This window comes from Phalacrocorax carbo, chromosome 18, assembly GCF_963921805.1.
Source record: "Phalacrocorax carbo chromosome 18, bPhaCar2.1, whole genome shotgun sequence".
Taxonomy (NCBI): Eukaryota; Metazoa; Chordata; class Aves; order Suliformes; family Phalacrocoracidae; genus Phalacrocorax; species Phalacrocorax carbo.
This window is the reverse complement of record NC_087530.1, coordinates 4,297,926-4,324,088: the sequence shown is the minus strand read 5'-3', so window position 1 is coordinate 4,324,088 and position 26,163 is coordinate 4,297,926. Positions and strand designations below refer to the sequence as shown.

Sequence of the window (26,163 nt, the reverse complement as noted above, 5' to 3'; positions counted from 1 at the left end):
TATTAAAGTTCAGCTAAGAGCGTCAGTCAGGTTCGATCATGCATCCTTGGAGGCAAAATTAAGTGGAGCAAGCATCTTTGGAGGAGCGGTGCTGGATGGGCCAGCACCAGCTTTCCTCTAATCCTGAATCATTTAAAAATCTTCCCTCCCTGAGCTTTTTGGAGGAGAAGGAAATCCAACTTCTAAAGCCTGCTTTCCCTGGGTTTTCTTGTTTCCAACCTTGCTATGGCTGAGACGGGAATAACCTGATGTTTCCTCTGCATCAAGGCCAGCCTGGCGGAGGATGCTGAGCACTACATCTCTGCAGCTGCAGTTCATTTTATAGTGCTGGTGGGGAAGCTTGGTAGTGAGATGGATTAATACGATGGTCACTGCGCTGCCAGGTGCCTTCCCTACCCCAGAGGAGCCAGAGCATCCCGGGAGCCACCTTGTTCGATGAAGAAGGAGTCGCAAGAGTCAAAGAAATCTGCTCTGCTTCTCCAGAGCTTGGGTTGAAATGCAAAACTCTTTGGGTAGACCTGTTTGATCTCTAACTCAGATTTGCTGCCTGTGGTTATACCTAATTTTTCCTGCTTGCCTCTTCTTGTCAGCTCTTTGTGGATGCTCCGGTGAAAGCACCGGGTAGAAATAGGTTCCCCATTTCAGCTGAAACACCCAGCTCTAAACGGGAATAATTCAGCTGAAGGATGCTGATTAATCTGGTGCTCGTTAGCTGGAATAAGCCCAGCACAGATGTTGGCAGCACCCCGCAGCCTCACCACTTGCACGTACTCCTGGCAAGCCAGAGGCTGGATTCGGCACCGCTGGAGCTGTGCGGAGCCGCGGGAGAAGGGTGTTGGGTCATGGCCAAGAGTCAGGGCAGAGCTGTGAAAGCTGGTGTCGCGGAGGGACACCGTGAAGCAGCTCTGGTTTCTGTTGGTGGAGCTGCATGGAGGGGCTGCGTGTGGAGTTGCTGTGGGGCTGCGTGTGACGGCTGGTGGGTGGCACCCACGGCACCTTTCTGTGGGTCTGGCTCTGGGACGTCCTCTTCAGCCACGGAGTATGGTTCCTGCAGACTCCCGGTGCAGTCCCACATCTTCTCCTCCATCCTCCCTGGGTTTCACAGTGTTGCAATCCCTCTGCAAGTGCCAGGCCTCGCCCAGTAAATAGCCAAAAAAATGTTCCTGTGACTGGGGTGGAAACGTCCTGTGGCCACTTAGGAAAGAGTGAACTTTATTCCTTGTCAACATTTCTAATGGCACAACCACCTCTGCAACAGTAGGTAAATATGGCACATACGGACCTTGTATTTATTCCAGTCAGTGAGAAAAGACATGTTTTTGTGGCAGGAGAGAAGGTAAAGGATGTTTTTGCATTGCTTTTCCAGCCTGGGAAAAAATAAATAAATCAAATATCCTGACATTTCTGGACCCTGCCAAGCAGCCCTGTGTTCTGGACACCAGAACATTTTCAGGATGGGTAGATCAGCCGTGTGCTGAGCATAAGGCTCCCCAGGGTTGCAGAAGACCCATCTTGTCTTATCAAAGATGCCTAGCCTGGTTCAAAGTCACCAAAAATCTCACCCTTCAAAACTTCACAGCGCTTGTTCTTGCTGTGGGTTTGTTTTGGGCGTTCTTGAAGTCTGCTGATAGCAGATTTAAGAATTTGAAGACGTGTTAAATTAGAAAGAGGAGCTGGAAGGCGGGGAGGGAGGTTGCATCTCCCTTCCCTTCCCCATTTGTAACTAGCCCAGAGTGCTCTCGTGGTGTCCAGGCTTAGAGGATGTGTTTTCCTGTCTTGCTCAAGTAGTGTGTCCGGTTAAAAAAGACAAACGTTGGTTTCCAAGCAGGTGTGGAAAGCTGTTAGTGGAGCCGTGTCGGACGTGGGACATCCCTGTAGAGCGGCAGGCGAGAGGAGAGGCAATCCCTTCCAGTATTTATACGGCAGAAGCAACAAACCTGCAAGGAGTTTTCATGCTCCTGATTTACACAGCTGAATAATGGTGAATTAACTTTTGTGCCCCAAAATGGCCTGAAAATGAGCCCGATTAGCTGATATAAAGCGTTAATAGGTCTTTAACCGCTCAGAGGCCTGGAGTATAAGGTCAGAGGCGGAGTGCAGGGCTCCACACCCACACGTAGGTTCACAGCGAGAGGAGCAGGGCAGAGAGCTGTTTGCTCTGGTGCCTGCAAGGTTTATAGAGGAAACTGCTTCCCTTATTAGCGTTATATTTTTAGTGCATTTGTTCCTTAATGTTATTTTCCTTCCCTGACATCCAAGAAAGGGTTGGCTCCCCCCTCCCTTCCTATGTCCAGGCTCGTTACTCTAGCAAAGGCGGTTCTTGAGCAGTTCCCTCGTCTCTTTTTAGCGCCGGGGAGGTGATGCTGATTTCCAAACCCGCTGAGGACCCCATGGCTCTAACCTGCGGCCTTGGTTGTTTTCTCCTCCCCAGGGTGGAATGAGCTCCTAATCGCCTCCTTCTCCCACCGCTCCATAGCCGTGAAAGACGGGATCCTCTTAGCCACCGGGCTCCACGTGCACCGGAACAGCGCGCACAGTGCTGGCGTCGGGGCCATCTTCGACAGGTGGGCAGAGGGAGGGAGGGAGGGATGGTGGGGAACGCACCTCACGCCACCTTGCCTAGACACCCCCGTCTCTGTCCCCGCACCGGTCTACCTCCGTTCTCGGCGTTACAACCTGCTCGAGGGGTCGGATGGAGATGCGTTGGCACGTGGGCTCGTGGTCAGAGGAGCCCGGGCTGAGGCGTGTCCATCCCATGGCGTGCATGGAAATGTCGTGGTCCTCGCTGCAGGCAATGACATTAAATCCCTCCTCTTAAACCTGCAGAAACCAGCAGCCTGAAATAGTCGGGGAGAGGGCTGCCCAGTGCAAATCAAAGCCTCTTTCATGGGGTCCAGATGCCTTCTAATGTTACGAGAAGGCCGCTCCTTTATTTCTTTTCATCTTTAATTGGAGCAAGACGTGATTTTATTTTCACAATGAAAAAGCACCAATATTACCCAGCAGGTTCCACATGCGTATCCTGAGGGCTCTTTAATCTCGTGCTTTGGGAAAGTGTTTTAAAGCCAGACTTCCAGGGTGTTTGACCCACAGTGTGGCTCCAGACACCGCTTAAATTGTGGCTTGTTTCTCTGCCCAAGACTCATCTTGCTACAGCTTAGTTGAAACAAAATCACCTTTCTTCACAAGGAAATTGTTCTTTGGACCTGGGTGACATCATTTGTTTCCTGTGAGGTCATAAGTGCAAGATCATGACTTCACTGCAACACATAACAGGAAAAACTGGGCAATCAGTGGAAAATATTTCAAGACCGACACCTGCAGTAAGAGCAAAGGGAGTAATAAAAATTACCGACAGAGGAAATTGCTTTTAGATACCTGTTGGGTTTTTTTTTTTAATACTATTTTTTATTTTTAGGCAGCTTTCTCAGGTGCCAAAGCCTCTCAGTGAATGTATGAAGCCAATTTTTACCATCCTTCTTGTATCTCACAGGAACTATTGATGTTCCTAACGAGCTATTTTTGATACAGGAGGAAAATGAGGGAATATCCTCAGCTGGTATAAGCGAGCACTATCCCGTGACTTCATTAACCATGCACCGGAGGACCTCACTCTGGGTCTAACACCTGGGTGTTTTTCCATTTCTTTTTAATGCTGACGCCTGTGATTTCTGTGTCCTTTGCAGAGTACTGACAGAACTCGTGTCAAAAATGCGAGACATGCAGATGGACAAGACAGAGCTAGGCTGCCTGCGAGCCATTGTCCTCTTCAACCCCGGTACATGCCATTACCTTCTCTTCAGTCCTCTCTTGGCTAATGCTGTGTCCTTTTGGCTCCTTTTCTTGCATATAAAGCTCCATTGCAAATAACCAAGGGCACCCAACTCCGAGGACAGGGCAAGAAGGAAGTGAGGCAAGGATGAAAGCCAAATTAAGTGCTGCACATGCGTCTGCCACCTTACAAGCATGTCATTTGCAGGTCAGGGATGGATCTGGATCCATGCCCAGTGTTGCTCTCCAGGGCTCCCTTTCCCAGGGTTTTTTTCCCTTTTGTGGAGGGCAGCACGGTTTCATGGTCCAAAATATTCTTCGCGCAGGGCCCAGCCTTGGCCAGGACCTGGCCACGATCGTCTGAGGAGATGGCAAATGCTGCTTTCGGAGTTGACGCATACTGATGGGCTGAGTTCTCCGCTGAGCTTGAGCAGCTTTGGTGATCAATGTACAGAGTCTTCCTATTTTCAGTGTTTCACCCAACTCTGTAAAAAGACAGCTCTTGGTGCTTGAGGCGCTTGTCCCTGAAGAGGAGCAAAAATTAATCTATATATTCTTTAAGACAAAAGTATGCGTTAGAGCAAAGTTAGAGCGTGGACCTTGTTGTCCTCCATTTCCTGATCTCAACATCCAAGGGCTTTTATTAACTGTGTTTCTGGAAGAGCCCTCTGCAGAGGGTGAAAGGCATGAAACATGCTCATAAAACACACAAGAACTTTATTTTTTGTCCACAGCTTGCTTAGTTTTACAGACTCCAGGAGACTTTACACTGCTGTCTTTCCCCTGCTTGGCCCCAGCTCTCCCAGGGAAGAAGACTCGGTGCCGGGGGTTGTCTCTGGTGTTCCGGAGAGCAAAGCCTTGCTGCAGCAGGGGATAGGCTGCCAGCCTGCAGATACCTGGACAGCTCTGTTGGGGGGTTCTCTATATTTTAGAGCGGGTCGGTCAGGAGCAGAATTAGATGGCAGCCGAGGACAGACCACATCTGCGGCCACCCCTTCCCCTCCCTGCCCTTGCAGGAGCGTGGTTTGTGCCCAAGGATGGCTCTTTCTCTGGTCTTTCCCACCGAACCCAAGCCAGGGTGTTTCAGCAGGGTTTATTGCTTTTCTTGGGTTTGTTTTCCTGCTTGACATCCCCCCTCCCCTTGCAATCCCCAGTAATTTATTGTTTGTAATTTGGGATTAGCCGTATATGGTAAAAGAAGGGGAATCTGGAGAGGTTCCCGTGGTGCATGTGCTTGGGGATATCGATTGCTTGACTGTCCCTTTCACCCTACTAAAAACAGATCCTTGCCATGTTGTGGGGGACCTGCCAGAGCAGGGACTTTTCGTTTAGCCCTGCCAGAGTGTTTTGTGCTGGACGGAGAAATCCCACAAATCTGGGACTTGAGGGCGGACTTAAACCCATTCATGAGGGTCGGTGACCACTGGAATAAGCCAAAATGGTTGGGGTTGGTTGGGGTATGAGGTGGAGTAAAAGAGAGCTGTAGTTACAGGGCAAACCTGTCACGGCTTGAACGCTCCCCAGGAGCTGTTAGGTGCTGCCCCGGATTCCTGGGGTTCAGACCCCATGTCCACGCTGTGCCCTGGTCTGGTGGTGCCAGGAGGAGTGGAGGGGGCTGGAGGGGTGCACAGGGGGGGTCCTTGCCTGCCTGGAAAGCCTGGAGGTTTTTGGCTGATGGCTCTTCCGTTGTCTTTCAGACTCAAAAGGTCTCTCCAACCCGGCTGAAGTGGAAGCGTTACGGGAGAAGGTGTACGCGTCGCTAGAGGCATACTGCAAACACAAATACCCCGACCAGCCCGGGAGGTGAGTTGCTGGCTGCGCCCCGTCCTCCTGCAGGCCCTCACCCCTGCAGAGCCCCACGCAATGGGTGCTGCAGCTGGTGCAAAGGGCGCTGCAGCCCGGGACAGGGTGCGAGTGCCATCCTCGGGGTCACCGCGCCTGCAGCGTAGGGGTGCCGGGTCCCTTCCACTTAGGACTCTCTGTTCCCTTGTCTTCTGGGAGCCAGCAGTTCTCTGCAGAGAAACCCACTCATTTCTACCTGCTTCAGCTGTGAACATCCTTAGAAAATCCCCCTGTGAAGTGCAGAGAGGTCTTTACTCCCATGCCAGTAAATGCAACCAGGACAAGGTCGGGCAGTACCGGCGGTGCCGAGACCTGAGGAGGCCCAGCTCCTGCGGCCGCAGCGGTGGGATGAGCGCGTGGGGGAAGGGGTATCGTTTCCCTTTTGGCAACCACGGAGAGCAAACCACAGCGAAAATAAGATGCACATGGAGTTAATTTTCGGTGGCAGATGAGCATCATTGCTGGGAAGTGAAAGCCTCAATTGATGCTCTTTTCTCCCCTCCCTGCCTCCCCCAATCCAGCTGGGAATGGGAGGGGGAATTAGGAATGCTTTCCTGGACGGCTCCAGAGCTGAGTGGGCGCATTTTCCCAGTTACAGCCTGAAGCTGGCAACTGCCAGTTAAGTTACTGACGGTCATTTGAGAAACCAAGCAAAGCACTGGAAACTGCTGCTGGTGCGTATCACTGCTGAGGCGTGAATATTGGGAAAAACAGCCCAAGCAACTGGGATTTGCATCCCACCTGCATTCCCGGTTTGCATGTCTGAATGGTTAAAAAAATAAAGGATGCTCTTACAGCAATGAATGCAGCGGGCAGATCGTGGCCTCAGAACTAATATTGGTCTTATTTTTTCCCCCTTTGGGTACCAGTGTGCTGGCAGATGGAAAAAGACGCATTGTACAGGGGCTTCTTGGATGTTCATGGCTGGCTTGCGGCAGGGAGAGCGAAGCTGAAGGTGCCGATGGGTGTGTTTGACTTTGCAGCAAGGAGGGGAAGTGAGGGATGAGCACAGTGCACAGAGCAGGGGTGGTTACCTCTCCTCCCCCGGGTGGCTTGCACGAACCCCAGGCCAACTCTCAAGCCGACTCCTCTTCCAAAACGCATTATTAAATTGCAGTTCCTAAGCAAATCCAGACCCTGGGCTTTGGCCGTTCTGGTGTTTCAGAAGAGCTCTGCTCCCCCTGGGGCTGGGAACAAGCAGCCAGCTGTACCTGGCACACGGAGAGCTGCGCTGGGAGCCGTGGCCAGCTGCTCTCCGGGATTATTCCCCCACTGGGATGAACTCGTTGCTTTGCACAGGCGTCCAGTGTCCGCAGCTGAGTCGTGCTGCCCTCGCACGCCGCTGCTCGCTGCCGCAGGCTGGGGTGGGGCTGGGCAGGGGGCCGGTGTGGGGGCAGCCCCCCTCCCCATCGACCAAAACACCGTGAAGCCGCTGTGCATGACTGAGCAAAGTCACCGAGCCACCAGTCAACATCAGTTCCCCAGGGATCTACCTCAATGGTCAGTGATGTCTAAGGGAGCGTTTTAGATCTGGTAGCTGCACCAGGGGCTCTGGAGTGTGATCTCTCACTGGCTTTGAATGACCTTGGCCTGGGGACCTCCTTGTGTGATCCTCACACCCTTCTTTGGTGACCTTAAAGGTTTCTGCACACTTAGGGCTGTCCTGAGAGCCGTGACTGGTCATTGCTGACCTTACTCCATCTCTTGCATGGTGCAGGGCAATGACGGAATAAGCCCAGGTGGCTTGGGAGGGTTAACTTGTGGGCTGGGAGTCCGGAGTTGCACAAGAGCTAAAGGAACCTCTCGGGAGCTCTCTCCATCCTCCTGGTTTCATGGCACAATGTGATCACCATCTGGGGCTGGAAACAAGTTCTTCCTGTGGTTGAGCAAACGCCTGGTTGAGCCCATGGCAGGCGCCCTCCCCTGCTCCGCACTGCGGCGAGCACTTGGCTTCCCCATGACTTCAGATGCCCTTCGGTGCGTGACTTCAGCCTAGTCCCCGGTCTTTGAGAGCTCGCGAGCACCATGTAAACACCAAAAGGGAACTCCTCCGCAGCAGCGAGATGGAGAGAGGCATTCCTAGGAAAAACCCAGCCATGCTCCACCCACACCAGCCCCTGCTCCTCCGCAGGGAGGGCACGGTGCCTACGTGACACCGAGCAGCCATGGGGAATCGGGACTATTTTCTCCCCTCCCGGCCGCAGCCCTGGCATGGTGTGCTGTGGGCTGGTTATCTCACAGTTAAACGTATCCGAGGGCTGGAGCCATCATCTGGTTTGGTTTAAAGTGAAACTTCCTGAATGGGATGGTAGGACTGATTTGTTTTTCCTGGCTCTGCTCCCACCGTTCTCGCCAGCTCAGCAAAAAAAAAAAAAAAAAAAAAAAAAGGAGCGAGAGGTGTGCATGCATGTATAGTATCTGTATGTTTATGCATGTGTCTCTATGTGTGTGTTTTCTAGAAAGTCTCCTTCTCCCTGGGCTGGTTCCGGCCTTTGCTTATGTTCAAGCCTTCAAGCCCTGATAATGCAGCAGTAAAAACAAATAAATGCACTCCCGGCCATTAAAGGGCCTTTTCCCTGTTCTCAGAGCGGGGAGGCGACATCCCGCAGCCGCAGCGCCTGGGGTTGCTGCCTGCAGCCCCAGGACGCAGGCAGGCAGGCAGGCGGCACCCCTGGGTGGCACTGTGGGTGCTCCGAAGCACCCTTGCAGGAGCTGCTGGGTTTTTCCCAGCTCCGCAGCCTCCTGCCGCTCTCGGAGCCTAACGCACAGCCGCCTTTCCCCGGCATGGCCAACCGGCCCTTGGGCTCGTCTCGTTTGCCCTGGATGGCTCCCGCAGTGCTGTCGGCTCTCCCCAGCCCCCCTGGCTCTCCCCCGCCCGGCTGCGCACCCCTCCTGCCTGTGGGCTCTTGCCAGCATCGCCAGCATCGCGGGTGCGACCTGACAAGCATCTCCGCCAGGCAGGCCTGGGGAGAAAGGGCCTTTGTTCGGCTGGGGCTCGGCAGAGCGCTGCGCCGGGCAGGGAGAAGGGGAGCACCCTGTGTCCCGGCTGCTTTGCAGCGCTGCTTCCAGCCTTTGCATCAAAGTCCTTGTCTCCTTCCATCGTCTTCACCCCAGCAGTGCCTCCAGCCCTGCTGTCAGCTGGGTTTCTGCCGCGCCAGCATCCCCCGGGGCTCAGCAGCGAGCAGCAGCCGAGGGGTGGTGCAGGAGAGGGGCATCGCTGAGCGAAGCGCTGGCTAATGCCACTCAGCATCTCTTCCGTCCCATCCCCAGCTGCTTGCCCGGTTCCCTGACCAAAGATCGAGCTGCTGAAGCTGCTTGCACCGCTGCCTGCGACAAGGCTGGCCCCGTGGTGCCTCCTCCCTGTGGCTGGGGTGTGGGGACCCCACGAGCATCTCGGGGTGCTCACTGAACAGTAGCGCACACGTGTGACATAGGTGCCTGAAGCCAGTGGTGCACCCGAGTCCAGGAATGGCCTTTCATTTCTTATTTTGCTCTTCCAGCTCAGCTATCAGCACACGTGTGTAGTGAATATCCACCGTGGCTGCCTGATCTTCAAGGCTGGGGACACAAGGATTTCTCTGCACAGCTCTAGGTGTAGCCCCATGACTTTGGTGGCAAAAGAGGTTGTGTCTGACTGCCAGCCCTTCCGAGCAGGAACGGCCACAGCAGCTTTGGGGGTCAGGGCAGGAGTGGGGCTGCTGGTGGGATGTCTGACCATGTTGTGTCTCCTGTCCCCAGGTTCGCAAAGCTCTTGCTCCGTCTCCCAGCCCTCCGGTCCATTGGCCTGAAATGCCTGGAGCACCTCTTCTTCTTCAAGCTAATAGGCGACACACCGATCGACACCTTCTTGATGGAAATGCTGGAAGCACCCCATCAAATGACTTAGAGAACTGCTGCTGGGTCAGTCCCTCACCTGGCTGGGGTCTCGCGGGGCCCCTTCCTCTGCTTTCCTCTGCCGCCGCCCCAGCCCGTCCCTCCCTCCTCTCCCCAGCGCTGGAGGCACCATCTGATCCGGGGCGACCCCCTGCCATCTTCGCCTCCTCGTCGCCTTCACCCTTGTCTGTTTGCCGTCACTGCTGCATCTCAAGACCTGCTCGCTGGTTCCCTGTGCTAGATGTAGAGAAGTGGGAGCGGAGAAAGCTTGTCACCCACCGCCCCGGCTCGCACCCCCGACCCGGCCCCCGCTGTGCCATGAGTTTTGGGGTGAGCTGCCGGCCGGGCTTGCCATCACCCTGCGTGCGTGCCGCGGCCGGCGGTGCTTCCCCCGGGACAGGAGCGGGGACGGGGACGGTCCCAGCCCTTGGGGCAGTGGGGTTTGGACAAGCTGAGGGGAGTGGTTGAACTTGCCGGAGTGCAGCTGGCTATTTTCAGAGGATGGAGTTTTTGAAAAAGAGAAGAAAAAAAAAAAGAATTCTATTTTTGGTTCCTAACTATTATTAGTAGTCTCGGTAGTTACTTCGCGGAGGGAGAGGCAGGCTGGACAGGCAGCCCAGCCCGTGCCCCGCGAATGAGTCACCCGTGACTGCACAGAGCCTTCTCCTTTCAGTTAAAAGCAGAGGAGTTGGGACTGAGCTGAATCCCCCCCCTCAAATAAGGAGGCGACTGGTGGCACAGGGAGCCAGGCCACCCTCTCACCGTCTGTGCAGGGGGTCCCATGGGCGGCAGCACCTGAAAAATCCCATTTTGCCGTCCCAGAGGGCAGCCGGGCATCGCTGCTCTTCCCAAAGGTGCCTCTGCGCGCGGTGTGGAGCTGCCCACACGGACACGAGCCGGCTGGAGCGCTTGCTTTAAGGCTGCCAGGGACTCAGCATGGCCTTTCCCCAGCTCACGCAGTCTTGCCGCCACCCCTGCCCTCAGCACTGCACCCGGCATCCTTGCACGGCCCCACTCACGAGGCTCGGCCCAGCCTGTCCTGCCAGACCCACGCTTTATTTCAAGGGCTGTTTCATTGGAGCGGCGGGAGCTGGCGTGTCAGCAATGGCTCTTTGGCTTTTTTTTGGTCCTCACCTGGTTCAGTGAGGTTGGAGAGGCATTTCCAGCTGATGGGGTGGGCTTGGCCCCTCCGTGCCCACATTGCGGGTCCACAGCAGCCCCGGGTACCAGCACGTGTTTCCCCCGGGCCAGCAGCGCCCGAGCCCTTGCCTCGCATGGGGGTTTCGGTTCGCCCAGGAGGCTGCTCCTGTTGATTCAGCAGCTGCGATGCAAAACACTGCAAGGCAACAATTAGTGGGAGTGCTTGGCCAGGCTGGTAATTGTGGCTGTTAATTAGTGGTGAAGCAAGAACAGGGCTCCCCCTCCCCGAATCTCCCCCGTTGGGCAGGGACGCGGGGGCTGACAGGTCTCGGCTGGGTGGGGGACGTGGCAGCAGCCCCTGCCCACGTGGGCAGCGTGCCCATCCCCGGCCTGGCCGGGATGCCGAGAGCACCAAAAGCACTTTAGCTTTTACACGGTCCTTTCCTTGAGTCTTTGCGTGGCAGCAGGGAGATGGCCAGGTTTTTGGGAATCAGGGACATGGTCCCAGGAACGTTCGCACATCCCACGGGACAGGATTCCCCAGCCAGGGAGTGTTTCCCCTTCGCGTCCCCAGTTCACCTTCATCGGGTATCTCTAGAGCCCCACCGAAAAACTGAGTTAGAGAAAACAAAAGAGCAAGTGGTGAGGGATACTGGGGAGGGTTTTTCCCCTCCTTGGCAGGATGGATCTCAAACACGCCGTGGAGCGGGTGCTCGGAGCCAAGCACGAGGTGCCTGGGGTTGGCCTCTGGCCAAGGGCTTCCCCACCGCTTTCATGTCTTCTGTGCTTTAAAATGACAAAGCATTAAGTCCCCAAGGTATTTCTTTCTCCCTGTGGATTGTAGCTGGCTCTTGAAACATCTCCTTTGTGCCTGGAGGGGGGTGGAGCAGCGCCCACCAGCTCCCACCTCTGTTTTTGAGGGGATGTAGTTGTCACTTGCCTATCATCATCCTGCCTGGCAGCTCGAGTCGCCGGCTCCATCCCCTGCAGTTAACCAGGCCATCTCATTGCTAAATAAATACTCAGGATTTCAGGTCATAACTTTCCCTTAGGCTGGCCTGAAGTGGCAAATCCACAGAGGCAGGGAAAGCGTTTTGGCTGTGTTTCTCCAGCAGCCTGCACGCCGCCGAAAATATTATTAAACAGCTTCACCCTGCAAGAATTTGCCAAGAAAACTAGGCAGGAGAAATTAAATATGTAAAGGGTGCCAGTAAACACGAGCAGGCTGTTCCTTGCCAGCGTAAGGCTGACGCAGCCCCGCGGGGGGCTTGCAGGAGGTGTTAGCTCCCAGCCAGCAGGCGCGGAGCTCAGCCTGGAGCCAAACCAGCCCTCGGCAGCCCCCAGCCCGGCTCTCGCCGGTGGAAAGGAGCCTGGAGCTCGCTTGCCGGAGAGGATGAGGGTGCTTTGTGAGAGAGACAGTGGATATTGCACTAGAATAAACCCGCTGTCCTTCTCCGTTGGGTGGAACCACTTTTTTCCTGATTGATGTCTTGGACGGGGCTGTGCGGTGCTGAGAGCTGAGCTGTGGTGGCTTGCAAGGCTGCAGTGCTGGACGTGGAGCTCCCACCCCATCCCATGCTACGCCGTGCCGTGCCGTGCCATCCCATCCCATCCCGGTTAGGATTTGACCCGATAAAAACAAAATGCCACGAGCAAGGGGGTTTCCTCAGCAAATAGTGTGGTGCAAAGGGGAAGGCTCCGCGGGCCAGGGGCTCTCAGTCAGGACCCATGTCTCCGTGCCTCAGTTTCCCTGCTGGAGCAGTGCACGGCCTCGATTCACGTCCCTGGCTGAGGAGGGGTCTGGGGAAAGGCTGAGCAGTGTCCTGGACTTTCTGTTTTTGGCAGATGTTGCGGGAGCCCCCCCAGTGCTGTAACTCGGCGTGACTCTTGCTTTCAGTAGAGCTCCTGTGATTTCCCCCAACAGCCACAACTGGGCATTTTGGGTTGCCAGTGGATCCTGAACATGCGTGATCGACCCCCCCAGAGCCCAGGGCCCAGCCCACCCCGGTGCCTCCCCCTCCAGCATCACCAGCCCAGCCCTCCCCATCTGAAGAAAAAGCTTTTGTGCGTCCGGTAACATCTGCCACAGCAGCCTTAAAGCAATGTGCTTTTGCATGAGTTTGAGTCTTTCATTTGTATTCTTCTTCACTTTTGGCTTTTTTTTTTTTTTTTTTGTCCTCATCATAATAATTATGAATATACTACATGCTTGTTTGAAGAGGTGATACATGGGTAAAAGAAAAAAAAAAGGCACATTACTCACTAGAGAGGTAGGCCTTTCATTTAACCAGATCTTAGTACTCTTGCAAAAGTCTGGTTTGATTAGGGTGATCTATTTTTTAATTTTTTTTTTTTTTTAATTCCTTTTTGTTGGTGGGACAATCTTTAATTTTCTAAAGATAGCACAAACATCAGCTTTTCAGCCACCCACCTGCCACCCTGGATGTTCCTCGCTGCCTCCTTGCGTGTGCGTGTTTCAGCCAAGCCCTAACCCGAAGCGCGGCGAATCCAGCACGCGCACGGACCGCCCCGTGAGGATGCTGGAGCATCCCTCAGCATCGAAGGGGCCGAGCACCGCTGCCGGGTGCGACCCAAGGAGTGGAGTTAGAGGCAGAGGACCTTCATCTCCCCAGCACCCATGGGTGCAGGAAGCCCACGCTGCCCACCCCCACCCCCGCAAGGTCACCGGCAGCTTCTCTGCACTTTGGACCCGGCGGCTCCCCCCGTCCTGGCCGCCCACCCTGCCCCGCAGCTCCCCGGGAGGAGACCCCCTGCGTGGCTGGCGGGGCTCAGCTCCTGGTCCTAGAAGGGGCTGGAGATGGCGGGACGTGGCTCAAGAGCTGATGCTGTCCCCATCAGTGATGAGCGTGCATGATCTGGTTTAGGTTGATACATATGTGCGTGTGTATACATGTATGTACTGTAGATATATACACTGTATAAATATCCTCACTCACATATACATATATTATAACCGTAGCAATTACAGACTTTTTTGTGGTTTTTTTGTTTTAAGTCAATTCTTTTTCCTATTTTTTTTCCTGCCTTTTTTTTTTTTTGCTTCATGTAAGCGAGTACATTGTACCTGAAGCCCTTTCCGAATTGGCAGATGCCAAATGTGGATCTTTTCCTCGAGACAAAGGAAATGCATCTATTTTAAGATGCCTTTTTGTTTTGTTTTTTGTTTGTTTGTTTGTTTTGTTTTTCTTTTGAGCAGCAGGTGGTTTTGAGTAAAAATAGCTTTAGCAATTCCCAATACTTAGTGATGGATGCCTTGGCTATGGGATGCATAGCTAAAAAAATAAAATACATTAAAATTTAGAATGACAAAAAAAAGAGAAAAGATAAGGAAAAATATCTAAAGCATCAATAAAGTTAAAAATCTATTTTTGTACAAATGTAATTTTATCCCTTACGTATTCTTGGCTATTTTCTTTCTGGATTGTTTTGTTTCTTCTACAGAGATTGTTATAAACTCTCTCTATTTTTCTCTCTTTCTCTCTTTCTCTCTGTAAATGTTCAACCACAGGGACAGGGGTCTGCAGAAGAGGGAGAAACTTTTGACCGTGTTTTAAAGGCTTTATATGAAATCTCTTTTGAAATAATTTTTTTGAATGAACTTTTTATTTTTCCCCCACTTCCAAAATCTTTTTCGGGGGGGGGGGGGGGAGGGGGGAGGGGGCGGGCTGGTCTGGGGGTGTCTTTTGTCACGTATATCTGGCGTTCCCGCAGGTCTGTTTTACTGTGAAATCACTACCGTATATTATTATTCACTTAAAAAAAAAGGAAAAAAAAAGAAAAAAAAAAAAAGAATTGCTGCTGGAAACGCCAGTATTTTGATGAACAATTGTATTAGAATTGTGGAAGAAAAAAAAGAAAAAAAAAAAGAAAAAGAGAAAAGGAGAAAAAAAAAAGAAAATATATGAGCATTTTAAAATATAACCCAGTCCAAGTCGTCTTTTGTTCTCCACCGATGTCTCCTGAGTTATTCCTTCAGGTCCGCCCCGGGGGTGCTGCCCCGGCTGGGGGGTCCCCGTCACGCCGGAGGGGGCTCATCCCCAGGGACCGTCCCTCCTGCTCGCCGTGGGGCCGAGTCGGCGTAAATCCAGCCTGGCTCTAAGGCGTGCGGGCAGAACCGCGGGGGAGCCCCAGGACTCAGCGAAGGAGATGGTTTTTTTTTCCTCAGGAATTTCCCTTGAAGGAATTTCAGATCCCTTTGACATCTCCAGCTGCAGCCTCCTGGGGACACCATCGCCCCCCCAGCGCGTCCCCTCCTCCTCCCCTGCGAGCAGACACGGGACAAGTGGCCGGCGTGGCCGTGGGACACCCAGCGTGGCCAGAGCCCGGTGGGACATGCAGGGATGCTCCCGTGCCATCACGGCACCCGGCAAAGCCCTCCCAGCTCTGCCCGAGGCGTGGGGCCGCGGCGGCTGGGCAGCACCCCCAGGCCGGTGTCAAGGGCGTGCTGACGAGCTCCGGCGACGCGTGGGGACAGCGGGCTGGTCCCCAGCCGCCATCCCTCCTGGAGTCCCACCAGCATTGCCGCCCCGGTGCAGCGTGTGCGCAGCAGGAGCCGTTAGCACTGGCCTTAGCTTAACCTGGATTTGTTGCCAGGTACAAACAAGATTGAACTTGCTCTTGGGTTTACAGCGGAGATAAATCCTCCCCCGACGGCTGCAGAGCCGGTCAAATAGAGAAGGAAAATAAGAGTTTCAATTTGGTTAGTGACGATCCGTGTGTTTCTAACTTGGCCGCAATATTTTTTCATTTGGTGAGCCCTGGGAGGTGGCTCGCGGAGGGCAGGGGAAGGGGCGCGGGGGATTATCTGCCTCGGCAGCAACCTGCTGCTCCCCAGTGCGGGGCTGCTCCCGCTCCCACCCCTCCCTGCCGCGCTTAGGGAGACCCCAGGGGCCGGGGAGCACCCGGCCGGCCACACTGACACATCCAATGGCTCCTGTTGCAGAGGGTGGTTATGTGTCTTGTTAACCTCCAGGGAGCAGTTTGTGTTTAGAGAGTAAATATTTATCTCCCTTCCTAAGGGTTTTTTTCCCCTCCACATCTCCTGGGGTGGAGTGAGTCGGGCTCCGAGGGGCAGCGCTCGCCGGGATGCTCGCCCCCGCTCATGGGCTGGCCGGGTTCCTGCTGCCCACTGGCTTGAAAAACCACACTTTGCTTTGAAAATCAGGTTGGCTTCTTTATTTAAAGATGTTTAAAGAAAGAAAAGCAAAGCCAAGCTGGCCACTGATTTCTATTTTTATTTTCCCTTGTGGGTGATTGCTGCTGTGTTTGCTGCTGCTCCCCCGGCAAGGCGGGGGGCTTTCCCAGGCCCCCAAACCCAGCTGTGGCGATGGGCCCTGCTCCCCGTCCTCTGCTGCTGGGGTGGGGGGGAGGAGGTTTGCACCTTGGCCAACTCTGCTGTTTCTCCAGCTTCTGCAGGGATCAAAGTGACTGTTTTGACTCCCCTCCCGATTCCTTGATAACAGGAGATGGTTGTAATGCAATTAAACATTTCTCACATGCGATGGCTTGGGGCTTTTGTTGTGTCTCGGGGCTGGGTGTGCGCAGTGTTTGCCCTTGCCCTGAGAGCAGCGTGGAGTCACGGAGCTCAGAGATGGCACACACAAAGGAGTCTGGAGCTCTGTGGTTTATCAGGAAGCTCCTAATACTAGATTTCGCTAAACTCTGAGCTCTCGGAGGTGTGGGATTGGGAGGGGACCTCAGCTTCCTCTGCAAAACACCATCCTGATCCTCTCGGTGCATGAAGGCATGCAGAGGGGAAGATGCTGTGTTGGGGGGTGCAGAGCATGCTTAGGACACTCGCTCTTGCAAATACCTCTTGCTTGGTGGCACCAGGCTGGCCACTTAATTTCTGCACGTCCCCAGTGCTGACAGAGATGGAGTGAGGTGTCAGCAGACTGTTTTGAAATCCTTAAGAGAAGGGCTGTGATCCCAGTCCTTTCCATGCCTCAGTTTTGCAGCGAGGAGAGGCTCTACAAATAAATACAGACAGATGAGCTCTTTCACTGGTAATTTGTCACTTCATAATTGCTAAAGAAAAGCAGGTTAGTTTTCTCCTCCTGACCTCCTCCAAGTAGCCTTTTCACCCCAGCTGGCCCCAGGGCCAGGGTCGGGGTCCCACCATGCCCCCATGGGGCAGCCTACCCCCCCCCCACCGTGCTGGGGCCGCAAAGGCCACCTTGGCCTTCTGCATCATGTTTTCCAAGTGTTTTCTACATGTCTCCCCATGGCATCACCAAGCCGTACAGACACCCACCTCCAGGTGCGCCTCAGGGTGCCTCCGCCGCCTCGCCCATGCGTGGGTGAGAATGGAACCCGACGGGAGCACCCGGAGATGGGTGCACAGCCAGCTTGGAGGACCTGGGTTTCAGGGTCAATCCCTGGTACAAAACAAATGTGGGGCTCCAAGCAGTGGGGATGCACCTGAGGACCCGGCTGACCACCCCCCCCCCCCCGCCCCAGCGCTCCCCTCCCCACCCCCGGCTCCCCAGGGAGGGGAGCTGCACTCCAGGTGTTTTCCTGGTGGGACTTTGGGGTGGAGACCCCCGGGGCGGTTCGGCTGCTGGGAGCAAGTGCGGATGACTCTGCAGGAGGCTGAAGCACAGAGGCTGAATTTAGGGAAGGCTGCGGGCCAGCAGCTCCCAGGAGCGGGGCTAATCCCCCCACCCCGGGGGGGAGCCGTGCCTCGGGCAGCCCCTGGGGTCCGGTGTGGCCCGTCCGAGCAAAGAGCAAAGTGCTGCTGCCACCTCCCGACCGCAGCGAGCCCTGCCCGTGCGGGACGAGCGGAGCGGCTGCCCGGGATGCTGCTGCCCCTGCCCGGGTCCTGCTGCCCCTGCCCGGGTCCTGCTCCCCCTGCCCGGGTCCTGCTGCCCCTGCCCGGGTCCTGCTGCCCCTGCCCGGGATGCTGCTGCCCCTGCCCGGGTCCTGCTCCCCCTGCCCGGGTCCTGCTGCCCCTGCCCGGGTCCTGCTCCCCCTGCCCGGGATGCTGCTCCCCCTGCCCGGGTCCTGCTCCCCCTGCCTGGGTCCTGCTCCCCCAGCTGGGTCCTGCTCCCCCTGCCCGGGTCCTGCTCCCCCTGCCCGGGTCCTGCTGCCTCTGCCCGGGTCCTGCTCCCCCAGCTGGGTCCTGCTCCCCCAGCTGGGTCCTGCTCCCCCTGCCCGGGTCCTGCTCCCCCTGCCCGGGTCCTGCTGCCTCTGCCCGGGTCCTGCTCCCCCTGCCCGGGATGCTGCTCCCCCTGCCCGGGTCCTGCTCCCCCTGCCCGGGTCCTGCTGCCTCTGCCCGGGTCCTGCTCCCCCAGCTGGGTCCTGCTCCCCCTGCCCGGGTCCTGCTCCCCCAGCTGGGTCCTGCTCCCCCTGCCCGGGTCCTGCTCCCCCTGCCCGGGTCCTGCTCCCCCAGCTGGGTCCTGCTCCCCCTGCCCGGGTCCTGCTCCCCCAGCTGGGTCCTGCTCCCCCTGCCCGGGTCCTGCTGCCTCTGCCCGGGTCCTGCTCCCCCAGCTGGGTCCTGCTCCCCCTGCCCGGGTCCTGCTCCCCCAGCTGGGTCCTGCTCCCCCTGCCCGGGTCCTGCTCCCCCTGCCCGGGTCCTGCTCCCCCAGCTGGGTCCTGCTCCCCCTGCCTGGGTCCTGCTCCCCCTGCCCGGGTCCTGCTCCCCCTGCCCGGGATGCTCTCCCCCTGCCCGGGTCCTGCTCCCCCTGCCCGGGTCCTGCTCCCCCAGCTCGGGGCAGTCCCGAGGCTGGAGCAGAGCAACCCATGGAAAAATCCTGGTGTTTTGCTTTGTCACTTGCTTTTGACAGCGTCCTGGAAGGCTGCGAAGTTTGCAAAGCTAAACACTGCCTCCTCCTCATGCTCCGTGGTGCCATGCATGGACCTCGGGCCTTTCAGAGCCTGTCTGCAGAACAGCTTTCCCCGCCTGAAACATGCTTCACTGACGGTCACCTCCATTTCCTTCTCTTTTCCTTGCCCTGACTCTGAAATTTCTTCCTGCAGCCAGTTGCGCAGATCAAGAGCCCACCACCTAAACCACTGTATCTTAAGTATTTTAACCCATTTTTCTTTCAAAGAATACAAGCGCCTGCTTTTTCCTTGCAGTATGACCAAGGGTTAACAAAATGCTTAAAGTAAAGCATTGCCTAAAATGAGTATCTTTCATTTCCAAAGAGCCTGAGATCCCAAGGCACAGGCGAGAAATACTAGCCACAAAAATTTTGCATCTCTCTCCCTTACAACACTGGCAGTGAAACCTTGTTTGGCTTTATATGCAAGATTTTCCATACCATGCTCCAACGCAACTCAATTCCACTAAGCCCACATCTTGTTTTTCTACTGACAAAGTGAAGTATGATTCTTGGCTCGGTGATTTTCTGCTGTGGAAGACTAGATGAAAAGATGCTTTTAAAGCTCATTCACTCAACACTCAACCCAAAACCCAGGGGGAGGGTCAAATGGAAATTCGCTAAACTTATCAGACGGGCTTTCTGCTGTATTTCTTTTATGGTGGGCATCAGGCTGAAGAAAATTCAATGAAGACACAAGTGTTTGCTAGGATACTGTTGAAGGTAGAACAGCCTGACGAGTAAAACAGCCAAGTCATTTAATTTATTTTCTTATAAAAAGCTTGGGTTTGAGTCATTGTGATTCCTGAGGACACAGCTCTTGGTGTTCATTTTGTCTGGACCTTTTAATTTATAACATAAAAGCACCCTACCTAGTAATAAGTGCAGCCACATTCTTTGCCGTGGTAGGGGCTACCTTGTACGAGCTCACCGCAGAGCTGCAGCGAGCCAGGGAGGGAAACAAGAGGAGGGAGGGTGAATTGCCTGGCTCAAGGTCAGCCGGCGGCGGCGGCGAGGAGCAGAGCAGGGAGGGTGCTCCCACCCAGCCCTGTCTCCCCACTGCATCCTCCCGCCACCCTCCTGCTTTGCTGCTTGTGAACTTCGCAGGCTGGAGCCCCTTCCTGGGGCTCCCTGTCCCTTTCTCCCCGTGCAGGGTGTTGCTTTCCGCTTGTCCTGGCTGTGGTGGGAAAGGAGGAGGGGTATGGCACTGCCACCATCATCAGAGGGCGGTGGGGCCCTAAGGACACTGCCTACAGGGGAGGCTGGAGGAGCTGGAAAGTTTCATCTTGGTGGCAGGGAAGGTGGTCTCCAACACCCTGGTAGAGCCTGGGAGGGGGATTAGGCCAGTTGCAGAGGAAACCTTTGTCTCTGCAACCTCCCACCAGCCCAGCGCGAGGGAGAAGCCCTTCCTCCCTGCCGGACTGGCAATCAATGGACTCTGACCACGACGTGCCACAGGACGAGCAGAGAGAGGCATGGCGCTGTCGCCCTGGGTCTCTTGCCCCCAGCAGTCACTAGCCAGGGCTCATCATCCCTGCCTGTTCCCTGCCCCATCCCTGCCCCATCCCTGCCCACACACTGCCGGAGAGCGAGGGGGCTGAGCACGGCCAGTTTGGGAGCGCTTCTCCTGTGTGTCCGTGGCCATCAACATCCACCTCCCCTCCCAGCTTGCTGCCTGAGCAGATACATCAGGACGTGGGTTCCTGGGCGATGCGAAGACATCACCTAATCTTCTGAAACCGGATCCTCCCGTCAGACTCCGGTTGGATGAGAAAAGCTTGCTCAGGCCTGTCTGTTCCTGCTCCAAAAATGTTTCCCTCCTTATGGCAAAGGACTCGCTGTGCATGATTTCCTGCTATCTGGAGGGTGGAGGTGGGTCCCCAAAGACCCCACAGATTAACCCCTGCCTGGAAGGATCTGGTCTTCACGTGCTGATAAACCTTCTTTCTTTTTAGGGGACCACAATCTCTCCACCATCATTCTCTGCTGGAAATTCCCACCTCTTCTGCCCCAAGCTCTCTGCCTTGTCCCTTGGAAGAGGCTCCTTGACAGGAGATTCCTTCAAGCACATCAAAAGCGCTCACCACAATTTTCAGGCTTGGCATTACAAAGCCAGTACGGCCCAGTTCAGCCAGTTTTTAGCTCTGACCCTGCACAGCGCTGTGCTCCCAAGCACAAATCAGACTGTTCTGGTGGCAGCAGAGGGAGCGGGATGGGTGTCAGGGGCTGATTTGTGGTACTGAGCAAGGGATGAGCCACACGAAACATCCCCCATGTGTAGAGACATCTGCACGATCCAGTCAGCTGTGGATTCACTGGTGTCTAATATGGGATGCTCTCAAACAAGGAAAACTTGTAGTGGTGTAAGTGAGGGGATGAAATGGGGCCAACTGTCCAGTGCTTCCCTTGGTATATGGCCCTCCTGGGTCACTCGGTCCCTGCAGGGACTGCGGCAGGAGAGAGAGGGAAGAGAGCAGGGGGTGTCTGGGGCTGGGTGGGATTTAGGAAGGCCCCCCGGATGGCTTGGCAGGGTGCATGCAGCCCATTTCAGCATCCTTGCTGTGTGCTGGGGGCTCTCGGAGCATCTCAGCCTGCTGACAAGCGGGAGGAAGGCTGGCAGGAGAGACAATTTGTGGCTAGCTGTTTGCTGTTGTCACTCCAACGATTTTACCTTAAGAGGCAATAAAGATGAAAGCCAATAATAAGCAGCCAGCCATCATTTGGGGGGGAAAGGCTATAATTTACTCTGCCAGGGCTGCAGGGAGTCCATCTGAGGCTGGTGTTATTGACAGGAAGTCTATATGGTTTGTTTCTTACAGTACTTACGTGTGCTCAGAGCAGTTGAGGGTGACATTTTTAAAATCTAAAAATATACAGCCGGGAGCAAACTTCCAGCAGCATGGAAGGGAGGAGAAGGATTTATTCCCAGAACGTTTTGAACTTTAAGAGAAGTATGTTTGTAGAAAAGGTTTTAAAGGGCTCACAGGAGGGGAGCAATCCCTGGGCTGCTGGGGGTGGTGCTGGGGCTGCTGGGTTTCGACCACTGGTGCTTTGCTGAGGGACCTTGTCCAGGGTCAGACCATCATAGCTTCACAGGGATGTTAGTCAGGAACAACACTGTTGAAGCCAGGGAAGGTACCGACAGATCAAAGGAACCAGGTGGTTTTGTGCAGCCCCGGGGTTGTAACCACTAAACCAGGCTGTGCCTCCATGGAGAGCCCTGGGTGGGGTTTCTGGGCCGTTGAGGAGGATCATCCTCCAGGCAGATGCCATCGCTGTGTGCTCGCGGAGCACACAGCTAATCCCGCTCCCCAGCTCTCACCTGCCGCGGTTCTGTAGCGTTCGCTGGACCGGGTCAGCCTGCGGGCGAGGGGGAACCCAGCTCCGGTGGGAGCAGACACATCCCCTTCGATCTGGTCCAAAGGAGGGGGCTACCTTACAGTCTCTGTGCCATTCCAGTAAACATAGCAGGAATGAGGTTTTTAACCTCAAAGGAAGACAATTTGGATTCTCATTTTCTTCTGCTAAAATTAAGCAGTAACCTTGCTGTTGGCAGCACTTTCCCTGGGAGTACAAGGGCGTGATCCTACGAATCTGGGGAACTCAATGATTAAGACCTGTTTTAGCCTTTTTCACAAGGAGCTTCAAATCCTTCCTTCTTTTCAAGACATTGTCTTGTGGGGAAGGGAGGAGGTGGTTTCAGGAAACACAATGAATGACTAATCTCTCTCCTGCCTCTGCCAAAGGAGGACAACCAGCCACACGAGCATCCCTGCTGCTTGCGAGAGCTCTGGGATGTCAGCAGGGTTATGATTTACGGCAATCAATCCATCAACCTTATTTATAGCAGCAGCTCTGTGTGAGATTTCACACATAAAGATTAGCTTGTTCTATGGCCTTGCTCCTGCCAAAATTGTCTCTAGGCCTCTAGACCTTCCTGGGGGGATTTGCCGTGCCATGCCGTGCCCATGTGGGGAGGAGCCGTTCCTACCCACATTCGCCTCTTTCTCTCTCTTTATTGCCTGTATCTTCAGAGCACTTCCTCACAGCCAGAGTTTTTTCAGGCCAGTGGAAAGAGGACGAGGACTGCTGAGATGGGAGGGGAAGTGGTTGCTTCTGCCCTGCAGCACTGGGCAGAAACAGAGGGCTCTCCTTCCCAGGAAGAGTGTAAGCTGTGTGCTCCTTTACTAAAAATGTGATCATTCCCTCTGTGAAATGTCCATCTTGGGCATTCAAAATACTTTCTCGCTTGCCAGCTGTTGTTGTTTGGGCCCTTTCCCATGCTGCTGGTACTTTCCTTGTTTGCCCTGGATGTCTCTGTGTGCGCTGGTCCATGCGTGCTGTCGCTGGTTTCCAGGACCCTGGGATCTCCCTGTCATCTGGTTTCCTCTGGGAAGCAATGGGGGTTTCTAATCCGCTTTGCGGTAGAAGACTTGAAAACTACGACTCGATACGGTCCCGACGGGTCAGAAAACATATGGCAAATAAAAGGAATGAGCATATAGGATTGAGCCTTGTAAAACCCCTGATCCTGTGACAGCAGAAGGGAGCGGGCTGTTTGCAGTCACCTGGGGATCGCACTTACATTTTCCCTCTGATTAGCTGGGAATGGGCACCCTGGAAACCCTTTTTCCTGTTGTAATACATGGTGACAGTGAGAGAAAGTGCTGCAGCCTCTGTTTAAACCTGAACCTGCTCCCAGTGGTTCGGTCAGCCCTGTTTCTGTGCCGTGATGAATGGAGCCCTGGGACGTGATGCCTGTAACAGCCAAATCACTTACCTTGAAAATGCAAACCTTATGGAAAGCGAATCAATAATTTCTGGAGCCTGGGTTTTGCTGACACGCGGCCGGAGCCTGCAGGAAATAAACCCTTTGTTAATCTTTCTCAAGAGGCACGCAGTCTCCTATAAAAAGCTTCTGAAGTAAGTAACTAATTACAGCCTGCACGAGGCTCCAGTCTGTCACCTCCGACAGCTCTGTGGGAGAAGGGGCTGCGGCGCTGCTGGCCAGGATGATGGACGAGTGTGCACGAGCTCTTGGCTTCGCTCTGAAAGAGGAAGAATTAATGGGCAAATAAATTACAAATCAATTATTAAACCTTAGCAGCACGCAGGGCTCTGTTCAGACTGGGTATCAAATATACATTTCTAATTAACTCAACAACTCTTGTCTAATGTGCTCTGGATGCTACCTACTGCTAGAAATATGAATTTTTGTCACGCACTCTAAATAGAGTCTTTTATTTCTCTCTTCTCGCCTACCGAGACAGTTCAGGCTGCAGGTCTGTAAGGAGCACTTTTTGTGCGTAGACAGCACTGAGAGACCCCCAACTTCACGCTGAGGCTCAGGACAGCCCTGGGCAAACCGTGTGAGCTGCAACGCAGCTGGGAATGAATCTGACACGTACTAAGTGCTCAATGTCCTTTGGGGTCTTGTTCGCTTTCCCTGAGCCCCAAATCCCTCATTAAGAGGGAGGCCACGGTAACTTCATCCCCTCCCTGCTTGCCTGGTACTCTCTGTTGGCACCTGGCGGTATTGCCGTGAGAATAACCGCTGCCTGACACCTGCCTGCAGCGTCGAGACAGATCCCAGGCCAGAAGTTCTTCCTGAAGCACTAAGATTAAAAAAAGGGGCTTGGCAGGTGGACGGCTGCACATACGTGCCTACCCCTGCTATCCTGGGATGAATCGTGTCCCTGGGTTATCAGCATGCTTCCAAATTCACCACCACCGCTCCTGTGTGACGGGGGTGAGGAGCCCCTCAGAGCATTGCCTGCCTCTGGGATATGGGTGGAGGATGGTTTTACAGGGTTCAAGCTGGAATGAATGCCAGAGCCGCTGTAGTGCCAGGCCCCTTGAAGGAGCTAAACCTTCGAGGTATTCATGCTCTGTACCATGGCAATATTTCTGCCGCTCTCTAATCAATTATAATTCTTAGACAAGCTCCCATATGGTGCCTTTATAAATCACTCTTTCCAGTTATCAAGCCTGTCTGATTTGCCTGACATGAGCTCTAAGGAGGGTGGTTTTTAGGCTAACATTGACTCAAGAGCACAGAATGTGATTTATTTATAGAATTTTATAAAAGTGTTTTAAAAGTCAAAATCCTGGTCCTAAGGAGCTAAACAAAAGGCTGAAGACTAATTTTGCAGCCTCAGCCTGAGCCTCTCCATAATAAGCCCTGGTTCAGAGAGCTGGCCCATAAATACACGCCCTCTGGCACAGCACAGGGACATGTGTGGGGCTCAGGGGCAGACCCTGCTCAATGGACTTTGGTGGTGGTACTTGCTGTGTCTGCCCCACTGGAGCAGCTCTCCATCACAGCGCTTGGCAGAGAGACCCCGGGGACAGGCAGGCAGCTTGGGCAGTGACCTGAAGGTTGAGGGCTCGGCAGAGGAGGTGGGCAGAGAGCCAGGCCAAAGGGTCTGAGGAGAAAACAGAGTAAGAAGAGGAGCTCTTCGCCTCCCCACCTGAATAGAAACCAGCAGGTCTATGGAGCACTGGGTTGCTCTGATCCTGAGCACAGAGGAGAAAACCAGGGGGATGGCACAGCCACGCGCCCTTGTCACTGGCAAGGCAGACTGAAGGGCAGCCCGGGGTGGGTCTGGGTGCTGGGGTTTATCCACCAGCCAGACCCGAGCTTTTCCCGACTCACTGTCTCTCTTGCTCCCCCCAGCGCTGCGCTCCCCTGGCGGCCAAGCCCCTCAGCATCCCTGTTTGCCTCCATGCCTCTCCCTGATCGCCAGGATTTTACCAGTCCTGGGATATTTCCTCCAACGATGAGGAAATTCCTCTCTTTCCAGCCCCCCTACTTCTTTCCAAAAGCACTTCCTTAGTTCGGGAATCCTTTCTGGCCTTGTCTTCTTTCCAGAAATATACATCCCCATTTTTCCTGATTTAAATGGTCTCTGTGCAGGAGCACAACGTGTGCTCAGCCTCCTAATCAGTGGTTCTGCGTCTTGCCTCTTTATTTAGCTGCAGGATTCAGGATATTCTACTTCCTTTTATCAAAATATACAGTCAGCCTGCACTGGTTGCAGACTGTGCATAGCAGGCTTCTGGCTGAGAGCTCAAAACGCCAATTTTGCCATTCCCCTCCCCACAGATATACACCCAGTTAGCTCCCACCTGTAAGATTTCACAATTTGAGCTGTTGTTTTTTTGCCTGCAAAGCTCTGAACCACATTAACGCTCTCTACTCTGCTGAGAGCCCAAATGTTCTGGTACCTGGTGCTGTATGGTTCAGCACCTCTCCCACGGGGCTTTGGATGTAGCACCAGTAATGCCAGGGTGAGTGGGCGTGGGGGTGCCTATTTCCACTCCCGGCAGTGCTGTATAAACGGCATTTTTCTTTTCCCATGGGAAAAATTCAACCTGAAGCGCATCAGCTTCGTGTCAAGGGAAGGGAGCCTCCCTGGGCCTACTGTTTTTACATGATTTGCATGATCTGAAGAGGATAAGAGTATGGAAACTGGTGTTAGGAACCAGAAAAAGAAGCCAGTGCTATGGACAGGCTTCTTGGGAAGTGTTGGGAAGCTGTCATTGACCAGCTGTTTTTCCTAGTGTGAACAAGTTCAAGCCAGCACCCATTGCAAAGCAGTTTTGGGGAGGACCAGAGGAAGCCAGTTGCTTGCTAACATGAAGGCAAGTTTATGCAACGAAGCAAAGGTTTTAAACCTGGGATCTCAGGTTC

At 54.4% G+C, this 26,163-nt stretch overlaps 1 protein-coding gene across 4 annotated transcripts in view; it reads left to right on the top strand.

Annotated features, from left to right (window-relative positions):
- Positions 1-16,148, top strand: part of RXRA (retinoid X receptor alpha) — a 123,280-nt gene extending 107,132 nt beyond the window's left edge. For 2 of the 4 annotated variants that reach the window (XM_064468935.1, XM_064468937.1), the window contains exons 7-10: positions 2,432-2,564; positions 3,687-3,778; positions 5,469-5,574; positions 9,352-16,148. In XM_064468935.1, coding sequence (XP_064325005.1) covers positions 2,432-2,564; positions 3,687-3,778; positions 5,469-5,574; positions 9,352-9,499 — 479 coding nt within the window. In that variant the 3' untranslated portion in view covers positions 9,500-16,148. Of the gene's footprint in view, positions 1-2,431; positions 2,565-3,686; positions 3,779-5,468; positions 5,575-5,818; positions 6,436-6,482; positions 6,971-9,351 lie in introns of those variants that run through there. The other 2 variants (XM_064468934.1, XM_064468936.1) reach the window with 2 other exon arrangements.
- The last annotated feature ends 10,015 nt before the right edge of the window (positions 16,149-26,163 follow it).